Source organism: Contarinia nasturtii, unplaced genomic scaffold (assembly GCF_009176525.2).
Source record: "Contarinia nasturtii isolate CC-2019 unplaced genomic scaffold, AAFC_CNas_1.1 Cnas_scaffold_187, whole genome shotgun sequence".
NCBI lineage: Eukaryota > Metazoa > Arthropoda > Insecta > Diptera > Cecidomyiidae > Contarinia > Contarinia nasturtii.
In genome coordinates this window covers 9,323,201-9,344,726 of record NW_022197544.1, presented here as the reverse complement: position 1 = coordinate 9,344,726, position 21,526 = coordinate 9,323,201, and the positions used below count along the sequence as shown (strand labels likewise).

Here is a 21,526-nt window from a genome sequence, read left to right as displayed (position 1 = left end):
CGGCTTCAGCATGCCAAAAAACCTTCAGAAAGTGTTTTTTCCAGATGCCCTCCAAGCCAATTTTCACAAAATACCCCATAGTCTCATAGTATTTGACCCCAAATGGGGGGATCTTACTTTTTGCGTATTTTGTGAAAATTGACTCGGAGGACATCTGGAAAAAACACTTTCTGAAGGTTTTTTGGCATGCTGAAGCCGAATTTTTGGGTTTCAAGTAAAAAAATCAGGGGTTGAGGGGTTATGACCCCTGACCCCCTAGGGGGTGAGAGGAGTTGGAGGGCAGCTGACCCAAAAAATTTCTCTCATCATTCTGAACAACTTTGTAGAACATAATTTTTTGATCCAATGATAAAATCGACATCAACAAAAAAAAATTGGAAAAAAAAGAAGAAAATGACCATTTTTGCCAGTTTTTGTATGGAAATCGTATCAAAACGTTATTATATCGCAAAATAAATGTCAAAAATGGATTCCTCGACCCCGAAAACCCCCGAAAACACATTTGGCTAGAGAAAAATAATATTTTTTTGCCTTTTCAATGCAATATCTCCGTCGATTTTTAAATATTTTGGAAAATATCTACGTAGAAAAATCCGCAGGCTCGAGATTCATTTTAGACATATGGGCAAAAATGCTTGTTATGACCCATAAAACCAGAATCGCGATGTGGACTTGATGCAAAAAAATTGACCCACCCTAATATATATCGGGTGGACCTTGTTGTCGCAAGTAATAATAAGTTTTCATCCACCGTTAACTGATGTAAAGCTATTGACTTGCATATAATAAAAATAAATCTGTCAATGCTAACTTTTATGTTACGAGTACGTGCATTGCATATGCATTCTCTTACGTATTTAACAAAGACGAATACTCTTAAAAGCCGTCAATATTCCATGAAATTGACTTGTTCTCTGGACCCGTGCATCCGAATGGTTAAAATGAAATTGTTGAAATCATTCAACATTTTTTAACTTTGACTGCGAATAAACGAGACGAATACCAAACACAGATTGCCGTACAATGATGCATGGCTTTCCGCTATATTGATTTTTTTTTATTTACATCAAGAACATAAACAAATTAACTGAAAAAACGTACTTTCAATTAAGGCTGTGAAAATATGTGATTGTGAATTTGCTTATTATATTTCAACTACTCCGGTTATTTTGAACTAGACAGAGTAAGTGAGTGAACATGAATGCATTTATGCATTGTGCAGTTTCTGTTGATTTCAAATTGGGTACAAACATGTTACAATAACAATCAATGCAAGAGATGAGCTTCGGAAAATGTAACTGGTGGCACACGTCATAGACTAACAAAAGGCATATTAATATGCGTTGGAGTGAAGCAATCTAAGAATTCGCCAAGCTAATTCTGCTTTTTTATATATAAATAGTTCAAGACTATAGGTATCATTGTAGGCAAAAAAAGGCATAAACACAAATATTATAAAGCCGAAGCATAAAAATAAATATATGAAGTGAATTCATCTTTTTAAATCAGATTCGTGTCCGTTGTGTGGTGTTCACGAACTACTTGCTTGTTAAATGGATACTAGTACAAGGGCTTCCATAAAATATATGCCATAAGTTAGTATGTCTCTCTTCATTGGCTCGATATATAGGTATATACATATTACCCAGCGTATTTTTGCATCAATAGCAAACATTTGCCTCAATCGATTCTGATTTGAATGGGTAAGACCAAATGTGGAACTTTTACTGATAACAAGAAAACATATCGGTAAAAAAATATTGTTTCTTTTTTGTGTCTAACAATAAACATAGGTTCGCATCAGGTAGTATAGGTCGTATTTAATATCACCTACAAAACCTTTCGATTTGCAAATTATTATGCTAGGGATTTTGAAGCCCCTGCAGTTATCAATTTTGACCCGTTTGGAATGAAAAACTTTTTTTTTAGGGTTTTTGTTGAGAGAATTTTTTTCGATTTACTAGGGTTTTTCGCCTGAGGTCCTCCCTATATTTGCATACGTTAGAACCTAAAAAAATAAATCTTTGAAAAAAAAAAATTGTTTTTGTAAATATTCTAAATATATTGCGAGTAAAAGACATCATACTTATTCTCAAGCATTCATTTATCTTTTTCAGACAACCGTGTTTCAATATTAGATATACAAGTATTTGCAATATAATCTACACGTCCATTCTTCTCACGAGACATAATTAGATCGAAAGAGTTTTTTTAAATATTTGTCTGGCCTCGAGATTGAACGTTATGTTTATTTTTGCTTGTGTTTGGCAATACAATATTTTTCACCCTGTCAATAATTTCTTTTCCATGTGTATATAAACATTGCTGCTCTTTTCAAATTTTAATTGAACATTATTGGCAATATTGCCATGGCTTGAATCAAAAGAGAAAAAAATAGGGGGAGTTGAAACACATTCCTCACAAAATCAGAAAGAAATGCGATTATTAACAAATATAAAGGTGAAAGCAAAACGTAAAAAAGATTGGCCAACCTCAAAGCAAGAACAAAGCCAAATGCATCGGTAATAATATTGTAAATAATATTAAATATATTTGTGGGTGAATCTTTATTCAGTACATTTGCGTGTCAAACACCTTTAGCATAACTATTGTTATAGGAATCAATTGTTTGTCGATGGTAAACAGATGATGGCATTCGATAGATTTGATTGTTTTTAGTATTTCAAACAATTTCGGAATTAGGTAAATTTGAAAAGTGATTTCTTGATATGTAAACAAGACGATTTCCACCGTTAATCACCAATGAAAATTATTCAAAACACTTTCAATAATATATGTGACGTGTGCAGATGCTATTGTATTTGCATTTCAAGATGTTCAATTTAAAATAAAAAGAAATTGGACCTTTTATCTCATTGACGCCACATACAGATGGCATACTATGCATACTGCCTGTTGAAATACATTGCCCCCCATTTTGAGTTTATGAAATGATAGTATGTTCACATGTTTCGATTCGGTATTGAATTGTGTGTGTGGCGCATTGTATGATTGATAAAATATAAGAGGCAGAATATTTTCAAGTAGAATCTCAACAATGAATAGCATTTGTAAATTGAAGGAACATACATTCTTTTCGAACTCATCAAGAATTTTATATGCTCATTGCAGTTTATTAGCCTCGTGAATGTTCAAGAAATATAAGTTACTAAAGAATATCTGAAGTGTGCTTATCACCATGATTTACATGTGTGAAAGAAAATTGCCTTTCGTATCGTTTTTGAAAGAAGGTCACCTGCTGAGAAATCCGGGCACTTATTATACAATCGACGTAATCATAAGTTACATTATTATTTTTTTTTGATGAAAAGCTTCTCTTTTACACAATAATTTGCTCATAAAAAATGGTATGTAGTTGGAGGTCAACTTAAGTATTCGCGCCGAGATTATGAAAATGTAAATTTTTTCAAGAGAAAACCCAACAGTTTTAACGGCAGTATTTCTTTTAAAACAAATAACAATGAAATAAAAAAAAGACTGTATCAATGCAGTGAATTTATTATAGGTTCGTGAAAGTGTCCCCTTCCATTGTTTATTTCATTATTTCTTATTTCATTTTGTATAGTATCGATTAAAGTGAACCCGTATACATGCTTAACATAAAATAAAAATAACACTTCAAAAATTGTTTTTTCTATGCCAAAGACCACAGAAACTGGAGTATATATTATTGTTAGTTTTTCTTCGTACTGTTTTCTAATGGGTTCTCCGAGTGAACGTCTCTCATTTTGATGCATATGAAACAACAAATACGAGCAGAGAAATATGAGCTGTGAGTTGTTGTTTATCATGGGAAAAAGACATAAATCAATGCAAAAACTTTCATTTTTCTCTCAAATTGAAATGAAACCAAACGGTCAGTATAGCTAAAGGAAACGTCAAATTTTTCATAAGAAACTAAAGCATACACAATTAACTTGAATTTTAATCGGATTTAAATCAATAATCGATTCTTATCTTCATGAAATGTGCGTGTATGCCCACTGGAATTCGTTGTGCATTTTTAGTTCTATATCCGCTTGATAACTCTACGACGACTAAAACACAATGCTGTCGAGAACTTTCGATTATGGCTCAATCAAGGTTTTTTTCTTAATTTTTTCGAGCATTTAGACTTTGAAGTGTAATTATAAATTAATTGTGTCGTAAGAAAATTAAATCATCTTTATGAAGCACAACTATTTATATATACGTTAAATTGCCGAAATTGCTGTTTTGATTGATCTGAACGATTGAAATTTTGAAGATGTTCTATTTTATTTTTTTATTTCACACATCTGTTTAAACTCGAGTCAAAATAAGGTATAAATTCAATCATACTGGTTAAAAGAACGTACCAAAATTTGGTTTAATTCAACCATCTAACATATGTTTTGGAACGTGTTCAAATAAAAAGAAGACGAAATGCGCACGCATTGAAAAGTCGAATCCTATTCAAATGAAAATCGTTAAGATGCATTTTCATTCGCCTTGTGCTCCGTTATAGATTAATTAATCGCATCATATTGTTCAATCCAAATGGCCAAATGGGTATATATTCGTCACTCTCCATGGATACGCATTTATTAAATATAAGAATACCAAATGTTTTTGCCTCCATTTGAAAGAAACATTTTATTGAATGATATTTGGTTTTTCGAATCCATCACTTTGAAAAAAAAAATTCTTTTATTTTCGACACGAGCGCTGTTACTTATAGATTTGCAAAACATATAACATCATGTTTCAGACGTGAGTCGTGTGTCTTTTTTTGTAAATAAGAAATTAAAGATATGCGTAAAATTGAATTTCAAAGTTATTCGAAAAAAAAAAGAATAGCGGCTGTTGTTGTGAACCTTAAATGTCTAAGGTGAAATCGCCCGCATATTGTACGAATTGAAGTGAGAATTTGCGCGTCTTGTCGGGCCATGTTTCGCTTTGCTTTGGTGATAAATGTAATTGTTGTAGTTATGCCACGTATTAATATAAACGCATGCTAACACTAGTAGTAAAACAAACTACAAATATCTCAAAACAAAAATAAGCGTATATATGTATACATACGGAATTTTTTCCGAGCTGTGCGACGAATGTAATTTTAGCTCGTGGCACAAAAATGCAAACACACTTCTCTTCAACCTAATGTCTATATAAACCATATGATACAACAAATGACTTGGTACCTTTGACTATTGTATTTCGACGATTCAAACACATTCTTTTCCCTCTATCTCTTCTGCTTCTATTCACATTTTTATTATGAAAAAAAAAAAACTGCGAATGAAGCGCCATACTGTACATTGAAAGGAATGAAACATTTGTGTTCCAAACACCTGGCTATTCTCATTCAATTGTCGGCCAAACGTAAAACTTTGTCGTGGTTCTTAGGTTACCTATAATGCGTAGGCATGCATGTTGAAGTGATCATTCATTTCAAACAATGAAAAAAGAACCCAGACAGATATTCGAAATGTTTATTTTATATTCTCTTTTTATTTCTGAATTTGAATTGTAACGAGTGAAACCATAACATCTGATTGTTAGCTAGGTATTTACCGTATGCGCGAACTCAGCCAAAATTACGTTCAATTGTGATGTAATGTATTTTGACTTTATTTCATGATAACATTCCATTAAAAAAAAAACAAACATTTACACACAAACACAAAATCAAGAAATGTATGTACAGATTGCTAATTAATTTGGATATTCTTTAACTAACGGGTTTGATCATGACGCTTGAAATTTTTGTGAAAACAAAACCGAGCATAGAACTTAGTCTCTTTTATGGTGAAAAAAATTCAATTAGGCAAATTGATGAAAGAGAACGTAACACACACACACACACACACATATATACGTAACAATAAGACAAAAAAAATTCCTTTAAAATTTTCTCTCTTTTTTCGCTGAAAAAAAAGTCTACAAAAGAGCCTTCCCCCTTTCAAGCAGAAAAATCAAGCATTTTGTTCATGTGTATACGTGAATATATGCGATTTTATGTGCGTGTTTTTTCGTATTTTCTTCTCTTACTCATTTTTGATCAATCAAAATGACCAACGGCTCGTGTTTATTTTTTAATATAGAAAATGAGAGGGAGTAAGTCTATCAATAGCATCGAATGCAAGGGTCTTTCATTTGTTTATCACTTTATGTACAGTTCGTTTAAATAATATATCCTCTCTTCTCTTTTTTTTAATGCCATACATTGCATCGATGTATCTGACGGAATTACGAAAGAGCTAAAAACATAACGAGTAGAAACAAAAATCAACTCGCAAATAAACATTTTACGTCCAAAATCATGCATATCGGAGCACTTTTGTAAAAAATACAGGCCTCAATCATAGTATGCAATGAATAAAGTATTTGAAGTGTTGTATTGCAATGCCTGCAGGGGATAGATGCATACAACGGCAATCAATACCATTTATCTTCAATGTATAGGACATAGTCGATATTTTACATAAAATTCAAATTAACGAAAAAAGCGCATGCATTACATAGCTCTTCCAACACTTATTCGAATTCTTTTGTTTTAGATGTATGCTCAAAACCAACTCCTCTAGATTACCACTACCATCACCAACACCATCACCATTAACTTTATCCCTGATGTTTCCATCACTCCAATTGTATAGACACAGATTTTTTGGTCTAAAAGAAATCATTTACACTCATAAGACCAACTTTTCTGTACATTTTGAACGATATACATTCAAGGCCAAAAAAACTGTGAGATATCACGAACGTCGAAGTTTCTTGTCCACCGCCTTTATCTGCCATTGATGAACAATATCATCCACCTATTCTCTTGACGTATGAATGGCACATAAATAACTTAACCCAAGAGCAAATTCCAACTAGAAACTTCCTTAAAGCCGACTACATTGCAATGAATAGGTACTTTGCCAAAATCGATTTTTCCGAACACTTTTCAAATAAGCCTCTTGACCATAAAGTCGACATTTTGCACCAAATTATTAACGAGGCGATTGAAAAGTTCGTACCTGTTCGAACGAAAAAGATTACATCGAAATGTCCGTGGAACAACAAGCAACTCCAGTCTCTCAAAAATAAAAAGAACAAGGAGTGGAAAAGATCGAAGTCAACTAACAATGACTCTGACTATTTGCTTGCGCTTGAAAATTACAGCAAACTTAACATGGAACTGTACAATTCGTATGTCGACAAAATGACTTCTTCATTGAAGTCCGACCCTACATCGTTCTGGCGTTTTGTTAACACGAAGAAAAACAGTGACTGTGACCCAAAATCGTTGCATTATGGTGACAAATCATCGGTTGATAAGATGGAGCAAGCTGAAATGTTTGCAACATTTTTCAAAAACAATTTTGCAAATCAACCGTCTCTAATTCAATCGACAGCACCAGCGTCAACTCAAACAAATTCTTCCGTTGACAATTTCATTCTTAACGAATTTTCTGTTTTTGACGAGTTACTAAAAATTAACTCTAAGAAAGGCGCAGGACCAGACGGAATTCATCCAATCCTTCTTAAAAATTGTGCTGGCTTATTATACGAACCGCTGTCAATGATTTTCAATGATTCCCTTTCCACTGGACACTTTCCTACGAGATGGAAACGTTACAGCGTTGGACCAATATTCAAAAAGGGATCACGTTCTAACGTTGAAAATTATCGGTGCATTGCCAAATTGCCAACGATCGCCAATGGAGATCAGCAAGATGGTAGCCGATAAAATAGTTCCACAACAACACGGTTTTATGAAAGGTCGCTCGACTTCGATGAATCTTTTAGAATTCCTGCACTATTCTATGAAGGCAGTGAACGAAGATAAGCAGGTAGAAGTACTTTATACTGACTTCAGTAAGGCATTCGACATTGTTGATCATTCGATTCTGATTTCAAAACTACAAAACTTCGATCTGCCTCCTAACTTAATTGAATGGATCAAATCGTATTTGTCAAATCGTCGTCAATTCGTGAAATATGGGCAAATGGAGTCAAGTGAGTTTGTCGTTAACTCAGGAGTTCCTCAGGGAAGTCACTTGGGCCCCACCCTATTTCTGCTTTTCATCAACGACATTGTTAATTCCATTAAAGATGACGACATTTTTATCTCTCTGTTTGCTGACGATTTGAAATTAGCAACTTCAATCGCTAACACCAATGACTGTATCAAACTTCAAGTTGCAATCAATAAATTAAAAAATTGGTGCGAAGCAAACAAACTTCATTTGAATCTTGACAAATGCTCTGTTATGTCAATATCAAAAAAGAGAGAGCAAATCGTAAGTTCCTACTCTTATGGCAGTCACAAATTCAAGAGAGTGAGCGAACAAAGAAATTTGGGAGTTATCTTTGACAACAAACTTAACTTCATCAAACATATCGATTCAATCGTGGCCAAAGCAACATCAGCACTCGGATTCGTAAAGAGATTTTGCTACGATATTCCGGATGTCAATACTCTCAAGTCATTATATTGCGCCCTCGTACAATCAATCTTGGAGTATGGCTGTTTGGTATGGCTCCCGTACCATGATATACACAAGAACAAAACCGAATCGTGCCTGCGTCAATTCTCAATGTTTGCTCTCAAGGAGTATCCAAATATTTCAAATGACTACAGGATTTCATCGTACAGTACTCGCCTAGGCAAACTAAACATGCAATCACTCCAAAGGCGCCGTATCAACGCATCAATTCTATTCATTTTCGACTTGATGCAAAATAACGTTCACTGCCCATCACTGAAGACTGAAATTGCCCGCAATCAAAATGGACGTAACTTAAGATGTGTGGAGTACTTCAAAATCAATGACAAGAACTTCAAAATCAATCCATCAGTACCAATCAACCAAATGTGCAAAATGTCAAATAAGGTCTACGAACTATTTTCAACGCAATCAAAACGATCAACTTTCAAAACTCGACTTTTAGCCTTAAGCGATGACCATTTTTCTAACTTGTCATTGGTGTCTAACTATAACACTGTTTTCTTTAACGATCTAATGTGATACATTGTGATTTTTGTAAAGATATAAATTATTTATTTAATTATTTATTTATTTATTAATTATTTTCTGACTCATTGTAACCGCGTGCAATTTGAAAATGTTTAGTATTTATAAGTGTTTTTTGCTGTTTGACGGTAATTTGAACAGTTTACTATTAACTATTAGCTATTACTGTAAGAAGTAGCTAATTAGTTATCAGAAATATTTATTTTAATGGTGATCAGATGTATACCAAATGTGTATCATTGATTCATACCTTTTTCCCACCAAACAAATGTATAAAAATTATGTACAAACTCAAAAGATTCAGCCAGTTTTGGCGGTGAATAAATATTATATATATCTTAGGCGATGTCAGTAAAAAAAAATATCTAATTCATTTTTTTCGTTTGTTCTAAAAATCAATCGGACCCTATAGTCGAAGTCAAATATTTCCGGAGTGATTACAATATTTTTTCATGCCAAACAGTGGAGATGCAAAACAGACCATAGAAAATTTTAATATACCAGACGAATGGCACTCAACCCGATTTTTGTTTTCATAAAACAAAAATAAGCATAATATTGTGCGTGGTCCAGCTCAATAGTTGCCTATATTTTATGCATTTTCACAACTCTCAATGTACTCAATTCAGTTTATGCTTGTGCAGAGATCATTCAAAGTGTTCAACTTTTGATGATGGACAAATCTCGCGATTTTTTTTTAAAGGGAAATTATTTTCCAAAAATACCATAAACGTTCGTCAAATTAGAAAGAACAAATCTATGCATAGTTCCAAAGTCCATATAAAATTGGTCGGTATATAAAAAAATATATATAGAAAGCAATGTCCGTTTATGAGAAGTGCTGAACGAAATAAATAAAGAAAGAGAGAGAGAGAGAGATGAAGAGAGTAAAATGTATTAATGAAAGTCTGTGAATGTGTGGTGATTCACCCTAGTCTATTCTGTTGATTTTTAAAATGGAAAATTTGGAGTCACGTAAAAAAAGCAAACATTTGATTTTTGATATTGATGCGAAAAATCAAGCAACTATTTGATGTTGATTTTTTTGTATGAAGGAGAAACAGTTCTATTGAAGATTTTTTTTTCAACACTTTTGCCATATATCTTGATTTACTGTTCAACTAGAAATGATATATGCATTCATATGCAAAACCTATACCCAATTGTTTAGTATTACATCTTAGTCAATAATTATAAAAAAAGAGTGAGAGAAGTGCATATGAATGGGGCAAAATGCATTCCTCAGTTTGCAAAGTTTTTTTGTGCTGGCATGTCGACGAAGGCCGGGTACGAAAAACCGTAACGATAAAACGACAAAGATATGTGCATGAGGGAGAATGTGTATAAATGTAAGTGAAAGAGAAAACTGATGAATCGTCTAAAAGATATTCATTTCCTTTTCATTTTCATATCAGTGGTTTTTCCTCATTCGTTCGTTGTGTGTATGTTTTTTTGTTGCTTGAACATATGCGGAATCTTAATTTTTTTTATACAATTATATGCCTACTATTTTCCAAGTAAATGATCCTCTGTGTTCCCATTAAATGAAAAATAAAAAATATGTCTATGCAATGCTTACAAAGCGTAAGCGACTCGAAAAGTATGAACGAAGGATTTCATTTGGGAAAGCAAATAAGCGAATTTTCATTACCGACATACATCATTCATTAAAGCTAGAAAATGCTGAAAAGTTTGTAGGGTGTAATGGAATGAGTGTGAGCGCACGCGGTCGAATGAGAGAGAGAGAGAGAGAGAGAGAGAGAGAGAGGAAAGAAGCCAAGAGAGACTGTATAGTTTTTCTTAAGTCGACATCCGTTTCGTTTTCCATTTTTCACTTATGCAACTTCGTGCATTTTCAATTTGAAGTGCAGTTGCATATGAGCCACAATTCTTCCACTGACTGACTGCTGCTACCGCTTCGTTATCGTTGCAATCGTAATGTCCTCTACGAGAGAACAGTTTTCCATTGCTTATCTCGCTTGCCCATAATTTTCTTCGTCACATTTTTCACTCACTTCGATTTGGCTCGGAGTTTTTTTTATTTCCGTTCATTTCTCTGTTTCTCTCATTCGCCAACCGTTGCATCTCGTTCACTCGTTTGGATACTTGTGTAATGGTTTTTCTGTTGGGTTTTAGTATTTGTCTTATAAACCATTGATTCTATCAACAAACACATCTTCCGTAAACGCCACATTATCAAGCATACGGTTTGAAGTGTATGCTTTTCTCCGTGTATCCAAGACGAGATCGGATGGTATGGCGCGTTATGCACCTTCCATATATCCTGACTGGGTATATCGTGAAAACCTTTGTATACAGATGATACGAACAATCGACCGCAGTGAAAGGCAACAGTATTTGTAAATGCTTATTGTTTTTTTTTATGTACATTCGTATCACCGTAACGGGATTCACTCCGTCTTTCCTGTTTTATTGTAGTCATTTTCAGATTGGCATTGGGTACGTTTGATCGTTGCTTTAATTTTCCACCAAGAGTTGAGTGCGTTTGCTTCATATACTGTTTATTTATTTACTTGCAGTGGCATTCCTTCCGCTCTGGATTTTCTCAATTTAACAAACATGTATGCCAACTAACCAGCTTGCCAACCCTCACGCACAGTTCAACAAATATTCATATATATATTTTATTTAAGATGAAGAGATTGTTTATTAAAATACCTAAGAAAGTGACAGCGATTGTGTACGAAGTATTTACTTACTGCTTTTAAACAAAAAAGGAGCCCGAACTTAACTGATCATGACTTTGCAGTTAATCTTATGAAAATGAAGCGATTAGTGTATGCATTTCGGATTCGAATGCATATCAAAGCCATCGCATTTTTTGCAGTGCAATGCAAAAAATGAGGGAACAAAAAATTAACGTTTGCATGTATTTAGCTTAACTTATATAAAATAAATGATTCAAAATGAAAATAAAACCGAGTTGATTATGAATCTCAAGCAAGAAAAAACAAGATGTGAAAAAAAACGCGCACTACAAAATTCAAAATGAGAATAGAAATAATTAATACGATGAGATGAGGATAGAAACATCTATAGAATTCAAAAAGGTCTACTACCGCAAGCACGAAAAAATTGTACGATGTCTGTACTAAAAACGTTGATAAAGAACGAAAAAAAAAAACATTATTTGATATGGGCGAGTGAGATAAAAGCGAATCGTGAAGAGGTTTGGGTCATACAAATGCATATCTTCGGTTTTTCCCTGTCATTTAAATAAAACTATAGATTCAATTAGATCAAAAGTGAGAGAAAAATTGTAGAAATCATCATAAAAATTTCTTCCGTTTTTTTGTTGTCTTTTGACCAATAGATTTTTTTTAAGTACAAATGCTGAATGCTGGCTTAATAAAAGAACTAAGTTTAGGAAAGCAATCCTTCAACTATTCAGCATCTCTTTTTTTGTTTCGAATGTAGCTCATAGTTGCATCTGCTTTCCCATTTTGAGCAATACAAAACTCCTTCAAAACAAATACGGGAGTATGTAAAATGATATCGCCTGAGTGCAATTCCGTTACCGAAAGAAAAAGCATGTGCTGCGTGCCCCGTTTGATATAGACAAATGCAAATATTGAAGATTCAGTGTAAGACTTTATATATAAAAAAAAAAACCGAACAAAAGCACGAGCGTCTCGTTCTCATTTGCACCAATGCATTTGAGACTGGCAACAGCAGCAGTTGCAGAAGTAGCACTGAAACAAATGTGCCCTGATGCACGAAAAAAGAGAAAAATAAACCATTTCATTCATTTAAAAAAAAATGTGGAAAGGAAATCGTCTAAAGATGCATTGCTACGGCGAGTAATTAAAAAATCACAAGTACTTTTTCTGTACGGCTTATTCAATACAGTCTTACGTTCAAATAATGCAGCCAGAATAACGCCAGTTTCATCAAAATCTTGTACGACAGATTTCGCACATTTATTTTTCCCTTATGCATTTTTATGTGCGGCAACAGTATAATGGATATACAAATATCTATATATAATAAGCAGAATATTTCAATTCACGCATACATAGACATGTTCCATATTTCGTTTGTATTGAATACGCTCGATCTTCGGCACTTTTACTTTAGAAAAAAATATTCTCATTGTAATCAGATTTCGTTAGTATTGCAACTAGCTATGGTTACATTAAAAACTAATTGATTTTCTGCACCGACAATTTAGTTTTATATTAAAAAAAATATTTAAGATGATTGAAAATTCTTTTAGAAGAAGAAAGAGTCCAAAGCACACATACTTAGTTACAAACAAACACATACCTACATATATATCCGAAAATTAATCAGACATTGACAAAATATGAGCTTTTATGTTTCGTCGTCTGTTTGTACTCCGATTACAAAACAATTTGACGATTGCATTGTGCACAAAAAAGCACGCACGTAGTATGTGTTGCATATAGGACGTACAGAAAGACATCATGATATGATGTATTAATACTTGGAATTATGTGAATAGCTTAAGAAGCAGGAAATCATTATTATCAACATCCTCACATTTACGTTGGCAAAAGTAGCAGAAGTTGGTGAGGTTCTTTATGGCTAAAAATTGCAGACAAACAAAAATAATGATGTATTTCACCCTTTCATGTTAAAATGTCTCAAACTCGCCCACACCCTTTACTTTGCTATACCAAATCACTTCAAGACTTATGGTTGTTCATCAATGTCGTAGCCAGGGGTTTTTTTGGTATGCGTTGCATCCCTAGAACATGTTCTCAACATCTCCAAGAAAAAATTCTAATTTTTTGAAACACACAATGAAGAGTGCTTGATATTTTCAAAAAAAAGTAACCCAATGCATTGGTTTTTGTAAAATAAGTCAATATTTAATCACCACATTTTCGATGTTTCTAACCATACGCGAGCGTAGTACCGTGGCCTTAATGCTGTTGTTTATATTGATCACAAGTACTCATATATGAATCGTTGCGGCGAAAGAGTAGCTCTTATTTTTCTCCAAATAATACTGCAACATAAAGTTTTTTATGAATAGTTTATTTGTTGTATTACAACAAATAAACCGTGTGAAAAAAACTTCATGTTGCAGTATTATTTGGAGAAAAATAAGAGCTACTGTTTCGCCGCAACGATTCATATGACTAATGAATCGCTAACACACTAGATATTGTATCGGCGATATGGTATTACTAGTAGCAATAATAATGGCACACAAATTTCGATTATTCATTTTAATTATGTTAAACATCAAATAATTAGATCTATCTTGAAGCAACAAAAACTATGCATTCGTAACACCATTTACATAAAACGATCGATGTATGCTTCAACGTGCCTCACGACCTATACTGTAACAGTATGTATAAAGTAAAAATGAAAACTGAAAAGTTGTTCTAATAATGTCGTCATGTCGTCACCACATATCAAGAACATTCTTTATAAAAGAACCCATATGATTTTCAAGGATTTTTGGCTCTTATCGTAATTTTTGCATGTACTACAGAATGCAACAGCAAAAAAACTTCCATATAAATTATGCATAGAAAGTTCCTTGTTTCGTTGGAAAAAAGAAGCACAAAAAGTATTTCGAGTCTACAGCTCAGAAACGAAGAGGAGAAAAATCGATGAAAAGTAATAATAATCATATAACAGTGCTGCAAATAAAAATGTTTCATAAGGTAGCACACGAGAAGGGAGTGAGAAAAGTGAATTAAAAATGCTGCAAATGAGAAGAACGGCAAATTGCTTGGCGGTATGGTGAGATAGAGGTAGAGAGAATCGGGTTGAATGACGCAGGAAGATTACAATGAGACGTAAGAACATTCGACACATGCAAAACACCACAATGAAAAAAAAAACTTTTTCTTTTGTTTTATAAAAAAAAAAATTTGCTGTCGCGTCTCCCCACTCGGATCACACAAGCCTTTTTTACAAATACTGAATTTATGAAGATATCTCACATATTCTTACAATATATTTTACGAGGGAGATATCTCATTCGTCAATTGGAAAATGATGGAAGAGCAAATTTGTAATGTATGTTTGGTAAATAAAAATTAAGATTTCTGACTTTTCACAAAAGATTATTGAACTCAATGTGATTTCCTTCATACTATTTACATTATATTCAATATCTTCACCTACTGTATAGATATCATTTTTAATGCACATTTCTTCAATGAAAATGCACGAAACAAATGTCTTACCAAACGATTCGTTTCATTTAAAGCAAAAAAAAAAGAAAACACAGACGACACCTTCCAATATAATTAAGGAAACAAAAATGCGATCGGTTTCTTTTTGTATGGAAACCACTTAATGTATGATCGGAACAAATAAATCAACTTAATTCTTCACTCTCTCAAAAGGTGTTTGTCTTCACTTCAGGACAAAAAAAATATTCTTCAATTTTGTAAAGAACCAAATGTAAACAAACCGGAAACACCGTGTACAAGTCAAATATAAACGCATTCAAGCAGAGAAAGGTGTTGAAAATATTCAATGAATTTTCTTCGCTCCTATTCACGTTTGATATAGTTTTCTTCGCTCAAATTATTTTATCATTAATTGTAATTGGGATCGGTGGACTCTTTTGTCTTTTAATAGAAAAAGAAATATCAAAAAAAGAAGAAAAAAACGGATCAATTTCTCGTCGCATGTATCCCATGTATCCGGTTTTCAGCACTTCGATGGTTAAATTCCATTTCTTTTTTCAGATATTTTACAATGACCGTTTTTACTTTTCAAAACTTATGCTAAATACAGGTTACTTTAAAAAAAAATTGGAAATATCTTCAAATAGGTGGTATGCATCACAGCTACTCTAAGTAGCCGTTACTTTCATTTCTGCTGAATGTTCGCTACATTCAGAATGTTCGATAGAATGCAATACCACAACATATTGCCAAACATCCGCTCCATAGTTCCTATGCAAATGTCTTATTGAATTATAAATAATTTCTTTGGAGTCGCTATCCACAAAAAAATTTAATTTAAAGTGTCAACCACTGTACGATTAAAAATCATTGCCCATTGTGATAGTTTGTGTAAATCGTTGGCAGTACTGTGTTTAAAATCTTTAATTATAAGAATCAAAAGTCGTATGTACACACTTGCCTTGTATGCACGAACTTATACTGGTCAGAATATATGACAAAAATTAATATGGTAAAAATAACGCCAGTGACAAATACGTATGAATTAACTAGTATTTAAATGACACCAGTCGAAAAAGAAAATTGACGAAAGCATATTTTTTGTTGGTTTCAATTTTGGATTGACTGGTGTAAAGTGGTTTTTGCTATTCGAAAGTCTCCGCTTTGAACGCTAAAAGCTTTAAAAATTTAATGAAGCGATTGTAAGTTAGTGGAAATTTTATCTTTCTAATATAGGATTAATGAGACATAAAGGTGCTCAACGTACTCGTTAGATCCAGTTTAGTACCATCGCGTTCGATTTTCTTCTCACGTTCACGATTTTGGCCCTTTATTCTTTTTAAACGTATAATTTGTACAAAATATGTTTGTCTACTGTTCCGTAAGACACACGCTCATTTTCTATACAAAAATCAATTCTCAGTAGCAAAGTAAAAGAGAAAACAAAACGAAAAAAAATTGACACAGTGACAATTCGCTCATTAATTTCAACAGTTTTAACACCGTATAATAAATGTATTCATTTTGAGCGACCAAACGATCGCATTATTTATTGAGAGCGCATTTTCAAACAAAAATGTAAGTGCATCATGAATAAATTAAGGATGGTCACACTATGTGCCAATATGTAGACGTAAGTTTGGCATGCGATATACATTATGTGCACCTTTACGTACGCTCTCAAAAGAACTTTAAATGATTCCGTTTTATCATTATTCATATTTGTGTGGGTGTGTGTTTTTTCTGTTCCTGCGTTCATTTTTATCTGAATCATTTATGAACTTCGATTCATTTGTTTCGAAAATGAAGAAATCGAGCGAATGGAATACATCACACAAACGTTGTCATTGTTTCCAAACTTCTTTGAAGCTTTGATGTGTTTTATGCTTCAATCATATTCTTGGCTCATTCCTGAGTTCTAAGTTAGATTCATGGTGACTTTAACCGGCCATTCACTCGCATCAATCATATTTAATTATTCTTTGAAATTTTAAAATAAACAACAAACACTGCCAATTCATAAAGAATAGGAAAAAAAACTTTGTAATAAATTCTCATATGCAAGTAATAACTAATTCTTAACTTAATAGTGGAAAAAAGTAGTTGCGTTTTTTTTATTATCAATCCATTTTCGTTCTCAACCATTACAATTTAAAGTGTGAAATTTGGTTCACACCAATTAAAACAATAACAACAACAACAATAATATATGAAAAATGGTAAAGGAAAAGGCAAATGAAAACGAAATTAAGTCTTACTAAATAGTGTCAATTGAAGTGTGACACACACATACACTGTATTTTTCATATTCTATATATTACCCAGCAAACAATTGATAGGGCAAATGCTTCCATTATGAAGCACATATTGACGGTCGTTTTCGGGGTTAGATTCGTGTGTAGTTTCAGTCATTTCCATAGGTTTGGCATGGTGGAACATTCAGGTGTGAAAACATGGAAAAGGGAAAGACAACCATTAATATCAGTTGAACTGGGTATAAAATACTTTTTTTAAATTAAAAACTTTACTCACCTACGGGCACTCCCCCTCCGTACAATGTTGTACTATTGTACAACTAGACCACAAGACTTTATATAGTCTGTTCATGTCTAGCTACGCTAACTATAATAGTTAAAATATTTCATTTTATGTAATTTTTTGAATGTATGATTAATTGATGATGTTTGTTAGTTGACATTGTTGTTTTGGTCCGGCGGTCTTAACAATGAAACTGGCAATGGTACATCAAAGATCCGGCAAAGTCCTATGTAATTTAAAGTAAATACATTAAATAATGAATATTCTGTTTCCAATTGATTCATACCTTTGAGCATAATGCATTTTGCTGCAACAATATCTCGGTGCCAAGTAACTGTTTGTGGAACAACATCATCATCATCAACATTTAATGGCCAATTTTTGTAGGTAACTTTAACCTTTGACATTAAACGCCCAGTCCGAAGTTTTTCGTTCACAGCCTCACGATTGCCATCGATAATTTGTCGCTTAATAATTGCACGTTTTCTTCTCAAAACACGTCTGTTGACCGTTGACATAATGATATCTGGCAGTCCAGCGACTGAATCTGGCAGGCCATCAATCTTTTTCGCTCTACAATCGTAGCACACTTTAAATCGATCATCTTTTGTGTGCCTTGGAAAGCGTTCCTGACAATTCGCGCATGTTTGTGATGTTCCCCATTCATCTTGCATTTCAACTTCTGAATGTCCAAGTTTCTTAATGCTCACACGAAACTTACGCGATCCCGGACATCTTTTACGCTTTTTTATTCCAAACGGTCGATCGGGTTTCATCGCCCAAGCACCAAATTGAACCAACGACGGTTTGTTGTTTGTCACACACACGGCGATTTGATCATTTACTCTGGTCGTGCATATTCACGCGTCGCATAAGCTGCCATTCCTTTTCGTAACATTTTAATGCGATATTCAATGTATGATTTCCATGTTGAATTACGTGGTGATGGTGGACGATATGGGTATGTTTTGAGATGTTCCTTCTCTTCGATATCAAACCATCCAGCCAATGAAAACGCTGGTTTGGTATTATAATGTTTTCCTTCAAAATGCAAAATGGTACAAAAAACTATGAGTTTCTATTCAAAACCATTTCAAATTACATTTCAAAATATGTTACCTCAACAGCCGGCTCATCAGGTGTTTTTTGAATGTTGCGACGCACTACAGTTAACCACGATTTTTCATTTGGATCGATTCCAATGATGTATTTCTTGCCAATGAGTTTTTCCGGCCCCCGATTCGCTTGGGTTGTTTGCTGTGGTCGTTGTTGTCGCTGTGGTTTCTTGTACATTATGGATATTGAAACACTATCGGTCAAAATCTGATGATGGAATGATTTCGATTTGCCCAATTTATTTATTTCACCGACATCGAACAACATATTCCATAGACCTGATCGATCAGTTTGGGTGTAGTACTTTAAATTTCTCTTATTCCTCTGGTTGGTCCGCGTATTGAGAAAAGAAGGCACCAAATCAAGCTCGTTTACAATTTTATTATACAAGTCCTTAATGTCCAATCGCACGTTTTTCAAATGGTAGTCGCATAATGGTATAAGAGCAAAACTGCTTATTTTTGGTGGCCGATTGATTGTTGGCTCTTGAAAGTTCGGATTGTTGCGAAACATTTCATGAATGGTATACCATTGTTCGGCATGACTGTGATACACTTCTATTTGCCGTTGCATTTGACCGAACAACCACAGTGATTCAAACCAACGATATTTTGCGAAAAATTTCATACTCACTGTTCCCGACCATCCAATTTCAGTCAAATCTCTCATTAAAATATTGAATTTTTCAACGCGTTGTGGATCCACATTATTACCATTATTACCATTTGTTAAATTCTTAAATCGATATGAAAACTCTTTGGCATTTCTGATGTCGATGTTATCAAATCTTGAGCCATTGTGGAATCGATTGCGATACCAACAACGCATTCGAAAAAAATTCTCAAGTTGTTTTTCACACCATGTGTTGGTATTGGTTTGAATGTTTGTGATATATTGTTTATAAAAATATCTCAAACCATTTCCCAACTTTTCATCATCTGGCCATCGGAACTGTTCTTCACTGTTTCTTTCTACCATGAAACGAAACTCGGGCAATATCCGATATTGACTATATTGATATTGTTAACGTGTTGGTTTAATACCGCTCTGAAACAATCGGCAATGAACAGGCTTGGATGTGGTTGCAAAAAAAATGCACGATCGTCATTATCAAGTGCTTCATTCAAAATAAAAAGAATAGAAAGTGATGCCAATGCTGCCACTTCTGTCATTTGAACACTGCGCTCGAATAGCATTTTGGTCACAACTTCTCCAACTCTTTCAATCCGTTCATGTTGTTGTCGCAGGATTGTTTGAAGTCCACATTTTATTACAACGTATTTGCTTTCTTCTGGTTGATTATCATCGAGCTCGTCGTCATCCATGTCTTTTTCTGTTCATTCTCAAAAAACTGATCAAATTATTCGAAAATAAAAAATAGACACAAATTTAGAAAAAAAATGCAACAAAAAAAGCATAGATTACGAATAAAATGAGATCACAATTCAAATTAATCACTTCTTACCTCAACGATGTCACTCTGTATTCTGATTCAAATGATGAAATGTTTTCCAATATTCCGCAGATGAAATTTTTGTTGGAATATTCACCGTCAATTTTATGAATGCTTTCTTATTTTGAAATAACAACAGAGACAATCTCAAAACCAACAGTGAATTTATCCGTTTAACATCGAACAAACAAAATCATTGGAACAAATGTTAGCCAAAAATGACGACAAACAAAATGTTTCATACTCTAATATAAACACTCACACATAATTCTCAAGAATTCCTTTTACAAGCAAAGCACAATTTGTTACAAACAAAAAATGAGAACACACTCATATCACAATTCAAATCAATAACTTCTTATACTATATAACGCTGTGTCCTGATTAAAACGATGAAAATGTTTTTTTTTATTTTGAAATGAAAACAAAGACTGTCACAAAACGGACTGTGAATCTATCCATTTGACATCGAGTGACTTCTACAGTTACGTTCCAAACACACCAAACCGTTGCTAAAATGACGATAAACAAAAAATGAATCTCATGTACAAGAATTCCATTTATTAATCACTGAATTTTGTTTTTTTTTCTCAACACAATGGCAACTTAACCATAATAACTTACCTTATTCTTAACAATAACTTCAAAATATTTTGATGCGAAAAAATCCCTATTTAGTTCGGTGCTGGAATTATAATTTCATACATTGTTCAAAGAAATTAATTGATACGATGCAATGTTTACGAAGAACATTTTGAATGTAATCAGAAGAATCGGCTTCGATATGATACACACCAATACACACAGCTACCAACTGTCAAATGTCGTACACATTCAAACATGTTTCGAATTCGAAATTCGAATTTGAATTATGAAATAAAAAAAATAAAAAAATGTTTCTGAAACTAAAATCAAATCAAACAAATCTAAAAAAAGGTACATTTATAAATGTATTTCACAGTCACTTGAAATCAAAGCATGGCAGTAGTGACAGTTGGGCAACGCAGCATTGAATAATGGCACAAATCTGTACCAGCAACCAATAGGGTTGCTATAGTTCATCTGGCAACCGATGCGAGCGCGTCGGTCATTTTTTGTCACTGCCGTGCTTTGCTTGAAATTCCTACGCAATGTTTTTTTTTATTCATGCACAATCGAAACACACACAGAGAGAAGAGAGTAAGATTTGTATTTTCATCCTCTTTTTTTCCGGTTTGTTTTTCAAATTTCATTTGCTTAAAATCAATCGTATGAATACGATATTA

General features: G+C 33.5%; 3 protein-coding genes across 7 annotated transcripts in view; 2 read left to right on the top strand and 1 right to left on the bottom strand.

Moving 5' to 3' along the window:
* LOC116336737 (homeobox protein prospero) overlaps positions 1-21,526 on the top strand; it is a 70,730-nt gene that overhangs the window by 26,605 nt on the left and 22,599 nt on the right. The gene's annotated exons all lie outside the window — the stretch shown is intronic.
* Positions 7,196-7,723, top strand: LOC116336829. Its single transcript, XM_031760979.1, has one exon. The coding sequence runs from the start codon at positions 7,196-7,198 to the stop codon at positions 7,721-7,723; it is 528 nt and encodes a 175-aa protein (XP_031616839.1).
* LOC116336754 lies at positions 17,650-18,539 on the bottom strand. Its single transcript, XM_031760866.1, has 2 exons — positions 17,979-18,539; positions 17,650-17,918 (listed from the first exon to the last, which is right to left on the bottom strand). Exons 1-2 carry the CDS (start codon positions 18,466-18,468, stop codon positions 17,842-17,844), a joined length of 567 nt encoding a protein of 188 aa, XP_031616726.1. The 5' UTR covers positions 18,469-18,539; the 3' UTR covers positions 17,650-17,841.

What these genes read in the sequence shown, in the direction of transcription:
- LOC116336829 (XM_031760979.1), top strand. Translation starts at nt 7,196, where the DNA reads ATGACTTCTTCATTGAAGTCCGACCCTACATCGTTCTGGCGTTTTGTT.
- LOC116336754 (XM_031760866.1), bottom strand. Translation starts at nt 18,468, where the DNA reads ATGAAACCCGATCGACCGTTTGGAATAAAAAAGCGTAAAAGATGTCCG. An exon ending in AAAATGCATTATGCTCAAAG is followed by an intron (nt 17,919 to 17,978) that starts GTATGAATCAAT and finishes TAAATTACATAG; the next exon opens with GACTTTGCCGGATCTTTGAT.